General features: G+C 42.9%; 1 protein-coding gene across 3 annotated transcripts in view; it reads left to right on the forward strand.

Annotated features, from left to right (window-relative positions):
• The window catches only part of DGKI (diacylglycerol kinase iota), a 146,405-nt gene extending 136,608 nt beyond the window's left edge, over positions 1-9,797 (forward strand). For all 3 annotated transcript variants that reach the window (XM_064457441.1, XM_064457423.1, XM_064457432.1), the window contains 3 exons: positions 2,741-2,777; positions 4,612-4,711; positions 6,128-9,797. In XM_064457441.1, the coding sequence (XP_064313511.1) occupies positions 2,741-2,777; positions 4,612-4,711; positions 6,128-6,244 (254 nt within the window). In that variant the 3' untranslated portion in view covers positions 6,245-9,797. The remainder of the gene's footprint in view (positions 1-2,740; positions 2,778-4,611; positions 4,712-6,127) is intronic.
• The last annotated feature ends 541 nt before the right edge of the window (positions 9,798-10,338 follow it).

Genomic DNA, 10,338 nt, shown 5'->3' on the forward strand with positions numbered 1-10,338 from the left:
ACAGACAGTCTATCAGAGATGTTAAGGAAAGAAAGTGATCTCAGCTGGGCTTCCCCTCTGTGCGTCATGCTTTTCAGCTCCTTTCATGCGAAATTCTCCCCCTCCCCATCCTGCCATTCTTTAGCCCCTGAGTTGCTTGCTCTCTTTCTCTCTCTCTTTTTTTCCTCCCTCCACCTCTCCACACATTTCTATCTTTTGTTTTTATTTCCTCCCCTGCTGTTTTCTTTGATAGAAATCTCACTCATGCATTTCCCTTCCGGATTTCTATTGGATTATTTTGTCCTCTCTCTCTCTGTGCCTTGGTCCCCTTTTCTTTCTCTGCCTCTTGTCCCAGAGTAAAACAGCCGCCTCCCTGCTGGGTCAGGATGACAGTGCCGTCAGCTTTCCCAGTGCCAGCCCTTCCCACATCTGTGCAGCTTTTGTCCTGGGGCAGAGGGGGATTTGGAATGGTCGGTTGGCAGCGCCAGGGAGACTGATGTAAAAATGAGGTCCAAAAAAGAGGGGAAAGGGAATTAGAAGGAGGGCGTGAGATGGTTTAAGAGAAGCACAAGTGAAAATAAAATAAAGTAGTAAAGGGCACATCTCAGGCTGTGTGTGAGTTGGGACATTCAAGCTTCAGCGGTAGGCCAGAAAGAATGAAATGAATGAATCCTGGTGCCATGTTGTGCTGCTAATTGATTAACTCCAATATCTGGCCCTTATGTATGACTGGGATGGAGTTGGGGCACTCCCATCAAATGCTTCATTTGGGACAGTATCCAGGAGAACACCCTTTGCATACAGGCATGTGGTACTTGGCACCTCCTCAGGTCTGTACTCGCAGGCTGCCCGCTCAGTCCTCAGCACTCAGCTCCTCTGTCCTAGACTTGCTGTTTCTTCCTGCTCCAAACCAGTTTTCCTTCACCCTTGGCTTCCTGCTTCTCCAGACCCACTCTACCCCAGCTTCTCCCCCCTCTCAGGTCATATTTTTTCTAAATCTCTCCATACTTCTTCCTAATGTTTTAATACCTTTTTCTGTTCTCCTCCACTTACCAGGGCAAGTACCTCTATGCCCAATGCAGCTAGCCCAGTCACCCTGTTCCACCTTTGCATCACAGCCTTCCTTGCCCCATGCATGAACAGAACAGTTTGCTTGGCAGTGTCTTTTCTAACAGACTGCAGGCCATTCCTGGGTACCTATCACGGGGACATGGTGTTGCAGCGAGCTATGGAGAATTGCCTCTGGTTTTGAGGGAACACGATTTTGTTTTCTCCTGGGAGATGTAAGAGAGTCTTTTTGTTCACCTGTTGGGTTTTTTCCTTTTTGGTTTCTCAGGCATTATTTTTCTTTCCTCTCAATGATGGCCTTCTTTAGTTTCCTGTAAACTTCTTCATGCTTATGGGAACTCAGAGGTTGTGAGTGATTCTTCTTTTTGATGAGGAGGATTGAACACATAACTTCCAAGTGAGGCGATGAGGGTGAGTGGTGGTAGAGTCAGGGTGCTATGCTTTAAAAATTGAGAGTGGCTAATTAGTTTGGAGAACTGCCATGATAGGTATGCAATGCCCTGTGCACTGGGGACTAAGCATGATACTTTTTTGACCACCCTTTTCTCATAATGACAGGAGATGAAGTGAAGGAGCTACCTGCAGCTCCTGGAGCCGAGGCAGCTGGCTGCCCCAATGCTACTGCATGTGTATGTTGTGAAAGGAGTGAGGGAGACACAGGCTGCTCTTATCCATTTTGACACATACTCAGAGTGAAAGGAGTGTAGAGAGGTTGTGTGTAGGCCTTTGTAAGCAAGTAGTGTGAAATTCCTCAGTTTCAGGTGAGATTTGCTGTAAGCTCTTGAGGACTCTTGAATTTCAAAGTCAAAGTGTGCTGAAGAGAAATATTCATTCACAGGAAGGAAAATTCCTGTAAAGTTTCACTGTTCCCCTTGCTAACTGCCCCATACCATCTGGCACTATGCTCCAGAGCAGTGGAGAGAAGAATAATAAGCCAGACTGCAAAAGGAAAAGTTTTTCTTGTTTCAAATGCTATCCAGATCCTAGCTGTTCCATGTCACTGTAATTCAGTGATGGAATTTGCTGCTATAAACATCTGCCTGTAGTGAATATCAAGGACAAAAGAACATTAGCATAAATGCATTATTTTGTCCCACTTAACAAAAATCTTTTCTGTTTTTCTTAGTCTTGCTTTCCTGATCATTTCTAACCAGCAGAGTACAAGATTTGCATATCAATATAAAGACCACTGGGAATATTCCACCCTGATCTACATTCTGTATAACGTTATTAAATGGAGTAGCACAGGGATGTCATTCAGGATAGAATTTGGCTAATTTCAACTTCCTAATGACATTTTCCCTCTAGTACTAACAATAGATTTTAACTTGCAATATATCAGGGTTTCCAGTGCATCAGCATTTTCAATGCACTGTACTTATGTGAACCACTTAATTGAGCAAGGTGAAGAGTGAGAAAATAAACTCCATGAATATTCATTTTCAGTGTAATTTAGAGACTGCTACTCCCTTACTCCCTAGTGCTGAGACCTCAGCAGTGACTCTGTGGTCAGAATTTTTCTAGTGCAAGGGCTTGTACAAGCAAATATTATCTTGGAGGTTGGCATATTTGTGCAAATTGAGCTTTCAGTAGGCTTCTTTCACATATTTGCACAGGGAATCTTCTCCTGGCAGTCATCCTGTTCTAGTCATGCAGACAAATGCTATATGACATACCTGACTGTCTTTTGCAGGTCCATCTGAATTACTGGACATGACAGATAGTGAAACGTAAGTACAACTTACCTTGCCCTTCCCATTATGTGCATTAACCTAGCAGACTTCTCTTGTTTTTCAAGTGCAAAGTTTCAAATAAAAAAAAAAAGCTTGTAAAATGGCACATCCCTTAAAAAACAAACAAGCAAACAAAAGTACCCCCAAACCCAAACAACCACCTCATATGTGGTTTTCTGGCCCAAAACAAATGTTTCTTGAACTCTAAAAACTGCTTCCTCTCTATTGCTTCCTATGCCTTCTTAATTTTTCTCAAGAAATACAAGCCCTGCGTTGTGCTTTGACATTTCCAGAATCCAGTTACTGAGGAAGCAACCTGAAGGGTAAATTCCAGAATTCAGGAAATTACCTTTCTTGCTCTACAGCTTTTCTTCAATTCCTTCTTGATTCATCCAGAGTGCTCTGCCTTAGCTATCCCAAGTGGCCACAACCTGTGCAGTCAAATATTTATCTTGAGTAGTCAGAACCTTGATCATCTCTGTTGTTATGAAAAAAATTAAAGACTTTTGTTTCCAATTCCCAACTACTCTACATCTTGTATAATCAAGGTGTCACAAATAGTGTATAAAGAAAGCACGAATAATCCCAGGAAGTATATGGAATACATGGGAAGCAAAAGTAACCTTTCTCATATGCGTTAAACCTACCATTCCTCATCCCACAGTGCCCTCCTCTGCTAACTGAGAACACCAGAAAGGTTCTGCACAAGGTGTGTGAGTGTAGTCCAGGGGCGATGGAGTATGGATGGACTGCCTGCCTCTCTTCATGAAGTAACATAGCACAGCCACTGAAATAAAGTGCAAGTGAACACAACTATGAGGGCTTCCTTTTACAAAGATCCCTCTACCACTAACTCTTGAAAATGGGAGGTTCAGGGGGAAATCGGGTAGTAACCCATTTTGAATCTAGTTCTCATGCAACAGAGGTAGATTCATTACAAGGTTTCCTATTAATATTTCAACTTGTCCTGTCATGGGCTGAGGCTGAAATTCCTTTATGCACTCTCTGGGTAGGTAGGTGCAAGATTTGTCCGAGTACATACATTTCTTGTCATTTGTTATTTTGGAGATTATGTTATGGCCCTACTTGTTGGACACTAGTATTAAGGACACCTTTTCAACCCACTCAAAGCATACTTTCCTCCTCTTCCTAGGCAAATATAGAGAGATTTCTTTAACTTCGGTACTACAGTCAGTCTCAGAATCCTGTTACATGTAACCCCATTCTGAGTAAGGAACTTTGCAATAAATCTGGTCCCACTACACAGCTTTCTCTCTTGAAAAATGTGTTCAAGCTTCCCCAGTAGCTCACCAGTCCAGCAGGGGAAAACAAAAACAGAGCTCTCATATATCCAAGAGAGCAGGGTATCAGAACCAGGGCAGCAAGTGCACCAGTCATGGCTTTGATGGGCAGGATTTTTCTAGGATGCATCTGAGAATGAGGTTGAGGAAATAAATTGCAGGAAGAAAAAAATCCTGTTGCTGTTATGCCTGCTGTGAAATAAGAAGGTGGATAGTTTGCCTTTGCAGCAGTTATCAGAACTGGTGTTTGGATGGAAATGTGATGTTCAGGCCTTTGAATGAATAAAACCTGTGCATGTTTCTTTCCCATCCCTCAGAAGTTCTTCATCTGCTATTTGTGCATTGCAGGCTTTCCTACTGATTCAAAGGATGTAGATGCTAAGGGAGAGAGTGCACAAGTCTACCTCTGCCAGCAAGAGGGAACCTCGCAGATATACAGCATCCTTCTTTGTCTGTCCTCTGCACCTCATACTTCGTAAATGTACATTGGTGTGATGTGTCTCACTGCTGGTTTCTGTACTTTGGTCTAGGGGTGAGACAGCATTACATAAGGCAGCCTGCCAGCGCCATCGTGCCGTCTGCCAGCTCCTGGTGGATGCGGGAGCCTCTCTGAGAAAGACAGACTCCAAGGTAACCCAGCCCTGTCAGCCAGTTCTAAAATACTGCAGCTAAGCAAGGCTGATCAGCATCCGTCCCTGCTGTGTGCATGATTGAGGCTTTCTCATGTGTGCCAAGAGCAGCTCTTTTTAAACAAGCTATTTTTATTTAGAAAACTGTATTGATTTAAACAAGTACAAGAGACTTCAGTTCAGTCCCCAACATGGGTCATCTTCACCATACTGAGAGCCTGGCCTCAAACTATTTGGCGCGTTGGGTGTGAATGAGGAATCTCCGTGGCACAGCAGCATCCTCCTCCTGTGTGGTCAAAAGAGAGGACTGTGGGCAAGGACCACCTGGGCGGCCCTTGGGTTGTGATTGCATAGCGTCTGTGAGGCTTGATTATTGTTGCTGACTTGCTTTGTGAGGACAGCTAACCATTTTCTTGCTTGCCCCTATGCTCACTGATGTGACACTAACCACAACCCTCTGTCTGTGTACTTGTCTGAGAAAGACATCTGGGCAAAATTAAACCCTAGGAATATTCTGTCAAGACAACAATCTGATCACTTGGGAACATGGTCCAGAAGCTGCCCCTCTGGCATTTCTGAACATAAGCATCCTGTGGTCAGCAGCTGAGAGGTGGTTGGATCTCTGGGTTCCAGAGTCAGAAGCACCTTTGCTGCAGCAAGGCAATTAAAAACAATTCCTACCATGTAATGCTGTATTAAGAGGGAAAGAGATCATCTCTTTTTCAGATGAGAGTACTGTACATTGGAAAAGTTAATTTCTGCAGCAGCTGAAATCCAGACAAGTGGCTTCTGACTTGTTAGTCTTCATCTGCCCCGAAATCCAAGGAGCAGGAGTGTTTTTGTGGAGATACATTCATGTGTTTCCAATATTTTTTCATAGTTTAGGATTGAGACTTGTGGTCCAATTTAACAGTACTTTTAAAGTAGCTCAGATAATGGAGTAGCAAATTGATGCACTGCAAAATGATTTGTACTTGAGATAGAATGAGACACATTGAACTCAGCTCAAATGTTGGCCGTCTCTCTCTGCACATCCTTAGCAAAGTGTGCAGTCTGTGAAGCGCACTTTTTAAGTGTTAGATACAGTACTGTGTGTCATATTCATTCCCATAGGGATTGTAGCCCTAGAGTAAAAAATTGGTTTCTTCCAGCATGTAAGCCCTTCTGTGTAATGTATCAAATATCATGTCCTTGCAGAACTGCATGATTTGTCCTAAACCACACAAGGACTTTCAAAATCTTCAGAATCTCATGACTCTGATAGAAAAACTTGACTTAACTCCAACTTGCGCAACAAATCAGTAAATTCTTCAAATTTGCTTCTGCCCTTCTTGTAGTAATTTATCTGGGTCATGCTTTCGTCTCTTCTTTTAAATATGTTAGCACAAGACTTCCTCTTCATGTTTCTTTATTACAGGGCAAGACCCCTCGTGACAGGGCTCAGCAAGCTGGTGACCCAGATCTGGCCTCCTACCTGGATAGCCGACAAAACTACCAAATGGTTTCCCATGAGGATCTGGAGACAGCAGTCTGATGCCTGAAAACATCAAAGAGGATCCTTGGAAATCGCAAGGCTGCACCTGAGGCACTCAGGCATCGTGTGAGGAAGAAGCTGATGGAATCAACGTGTCTCTCACTCTCGTGGAAAATACCTGAGGACATGCCACCAGTTTCTAAGGGCTACTGAGTCTTGCCACGGAACGGTTAGGTTCCATAAGTTAGCCCGTGACGGATGAGGCGGGACACTCAAAGGTCTGTGGAATCCATGGGCCACGGAAATTTACCTTTATTGCTTCCAGCAAGTAGCATGAACTTCTCCCATGTTCATCTGTACAATTTATTTAAAAAAGAAAAGGAAGAGGAAAGAGGGTGTGAGGGAACAAATCTGACTGGGACATTAAAACACCCAACCCAGCCCTCCTCCATCCCTACAGTTTCCTGCATTTCCTTTATTCTCCCATTCCCCTCACTTCTCATCAGTTAAATAGTACCTGTTATCTCTGTGTTAAGTCTTCACAAATGGTCAGGCAGTAGCAAAAAATTTGAGGAGCTCTGGATGCCCTTAGGAAAACCCAATGTTTTTACCAGCTGCATCCCCTCCCTTGCCATCCTCTTGGAAGCTGTGTCCTCAGTGCTCAACCACAAGGGAGTCTTCTCGCTTTTGGAGAGGACTCTGCTTATTGCCTTGTTTCCCAGGGTATGGGGCAATTAGATTTACAGCAGTAACAAACCTTGACTTCCTCACTGTAGCTGGTATATGGTTACAGCATCCTCATGAGACAGTCATTTGTATGGAAAGGAGTTATACGGAATACATCATGTTGTATGGCAGAGCAAAAAGTTACCAGTAAGCTTTCTCACACCACCATTGCATGTATAATGACTGACCCAATTCTGCTCAGGTTTCAGGCCTGCCTAAAAGTTGATAGCTTTTTTTTACTTTTGAAGACATGGGTTTTACAGTGGGGAGAGATCTGTGCAAGACGGAGGGGTTTCTGATGGACTGACTTATGGACCCAGTCCCCTTTGCTTTACAGCCAGATGTAGGAAGGAGACCTAGAACATCAGCGGTCATCCTAGGCTTGCTGCCATTAACAATTGAACGAACACTGCCCCAGTCGACCTGGGAATAGGAAAGCCTTCTTTGGCTGAACCTGTAAACTGTCCAATTCCCCAAGGGAACAAAGTTTCGGAGAGGTTATCCCACTGGAGAAGGACAAGTGGCAGCTCTTTGCCTCGTTACCCACTATAGGCTTGGAAATGTAAAATTGCTTAGCCACTCTAAAAGCCAGCCATGTCTTCTGTACTTGTCTGTTCTCTGCCTTACCTCAAAGATTATAACCACAAAAGAAGAGAAAGCAAAAACACATACACATAGGCATACACCAAGTGTTCACCTTCAGGTTTTCAATCACTACAGACAACTCAGCTGCCAGAAATAGCAGAGCTTCCACTTCCACTTTGTCTGACCGGTTCCCAGGAAGATGCTCACAGCCCACTTTTGACATAATTCTTGCAATAGATTTTTGAATTTTGCTTTGTTGTTTGTTTTGAAAGATCACCAGTGTGTGTTTTCATGCGCTTTGCATGGTCTAGGTCTAGGTCTTTGGTAGATGGTGATCATTGGGATTACATGAAGTTTGAAAACCATGAAAATAACTCAGGTCATTATTCAGATAAGTTTTACTTCCTTGCTATATGTTGTGGAAATGAAATGAATGTGAATCCTTTGTCTTTTTCTTTTTTTTTTTTTTTTTAAACAAGAGTGATTTTTGTGGCAGAAGAAGGAGACGAAAAAAATCTATTTTTTATTTTTTTCTGTTTTCAAAAGTTTATTTGATATGAGCAAAATATTTCTTTAGTATTTCTTCCTCTGGAAGGAAACTATATATATTTGTAATCTATAGATCAATGGCGACATGAAATGTATTTTGTCTTATTTTCTGTCTTTACATTTCCTGTTTAAAAAATAAAATATGAAAGCCAAATTCCTTCCCTTGATAATCATCTAGGGGCTTGTGGTGAAGGTCAGTATATGTATATGTTAGAACAGAATTTGGCAACTTTTAAAATAAAAAAATCAGAGTATAAATTTTGTCTATGTGAAATTTCCACAAGGAAGATCCTCACGCTGTGGTTTCATGGTAGTCTTTTCATCATTTCCCAGCTGTGAGAAAAAACATTGCTGTAATATTTCTATATATTTGATGAAAAATAAGAATTATATTAATATCAGTTTTATCTTTTTGTTTTTCTTTTTCCTGAAGTGAGAAACGGAGGAAGCTTCAATGACAGCAGGGGCTGGGTTCTGTCCTGTGCTGAGGCCAGACTGGTGCCTGAGCAGAGGATGGTCAGTGAGCTTGTTGCAGATCCCTGGTCCTTTAGTCCCACGAAGCAGGTGGAGCAGTAAAGATTTGCTCTAATCGCAGGTAGCTTCCAGAGGCCACATGTGAATCAAAATAAGGGAGCTGGGTCTGGTCCCTCTCTGTCCCCAGTGGTCCTCCCCTCAGTGAGACATCCCTTGTCAGTGAGACACCCACCTGGGGGGTGGCTGCAGCAGGGGTAAAGGTACTGAAGCAGCTTGGCAGGGCGGGCAGATTTCCTTAGCTTCCTTGTGCCATTCGGACTGCTCAAAGGAGCTTAGAGCACATGAGAGAGTCTGGCTTGCCTTTTCCCCCGGCAGCTGGAATATGATGCTATGATCAGAGTGAGCCTGTTGTGCCTCTGGAAAGCTGCCCGTACTGTGGGCTCAGTAGGAGGCAGTTACTGTAGGATGAAAATAAACCCCAGCACTGGAGATAGGGCAGGAGCTGACTGTATGTAGTGCCTTTAATATTCAAGGTGTCCCAAAGCACTGCACACATAATGCATTAGATACTGGTGATGTATTGTATTTGTAGATAACAGAGCGCCTATATTGTTTTCTGCAATGGCTCACACAGAGCCAGGAATATCAGCAGTTGGTTCACTGAGGGAAGGGATTTGGGGCCAGGATGCTGCGGGATCATTTCTTACCCCTTTTCAAGTGCCATGGGATTCTCAATTTTGGACAGCCACCAGAAGCAGGCAGATTCTGCAGCAGTTAAAGGTGACACGTACGTATTGAATCTCTTGAGCACTTGGGGTCTAGCTTAGTACAGTATCATTGTGTCTGCACTGTGCAGGGCCCAAATTTTAGTGTGCAGCTGGGAACCCACTTAAATTGCATGTAAAACATTTTGATTTACTAAAAGTGTCTGTTCTGTGGCTGTGTCTATTTATGTGTGTATATTACTATATGTATGTATATTTATAAGTAACAGTATGCATATATATAGACTCACACACACATATGCGCACACACTTTTAGAACTGTGCCATTTGAATGGCAAAGTACCTAGGGACGCTCAGCTACTGGGGTTGCTGGACTGACAAAATGTCATTTTCCATATGAATTTGTTAATAAAGGGGAACCTTTTCAGTAGAACTGAGGAGCTCCTGAATTGTTCCATTGTACTGGTTTTACTATCTCATTTTGGAGTTAAATGGAGGGAAAGAAAATATTTATAATGTTGATAAAATAAACTTACTTTTGTTATTTAATAGCATCAGTTACTCTTATTATTTCATGTTTCAATGCTAGAGGTATCTTTATGTGTTACCCAAGACATGACGATATCATACATTTCTCATTAATTATAGCATCCCTCAATATTGTGAGGTGTGAGGTTGAGTGACTCATTAAAGACAGGAGTTCAAGGCCAATTTTGCCCATTACAAAATGGGCCTCAGACTCCAGTGGCTCTTTCACCATTTCATGTGATGCCTTGTCTGTGTTTTAGCACATTCAGATGTCTGTAGATGTTTTTACTGACCCCTGTCATCCTTGCTTTTCCCCAGCAGCAGTAGAATTGCTCAGTCTAAACTCATAGTGCCATGGCCTGGATTCAGACTACATGAGATGTCCCCTGGTACATGAGGACTGTCATATAGAAGCACTACAGACTCCATTCTATGATTATATTCTATGATGTGTTGTTGCCATTGATCGTCCCAGTTACGTTTGCAGAGCTGGTGTTGTTGTGGATGAATAGATGGGGCACGTGGGTTTTTTTGGTGGTGTGGCCATGGGAGGTTTGTTTGAGTAGT

The sequence above is a fragment of the Phalacrocorax carbo genome, chromosome 1, assembly GCF_963921805.1.
Source record: "Phalacrocorax carbo chromosome 1, bPhaCar2.1, whole genome shotgun sequence".
Taxonomy (NCBI): domain Eukaryota; kingdom Metazoa; phylum Chordata; class Aves; order Suliformes; family Phalacrocoracidae; genus Phalacrocorax; species Phalacrocorax carbo.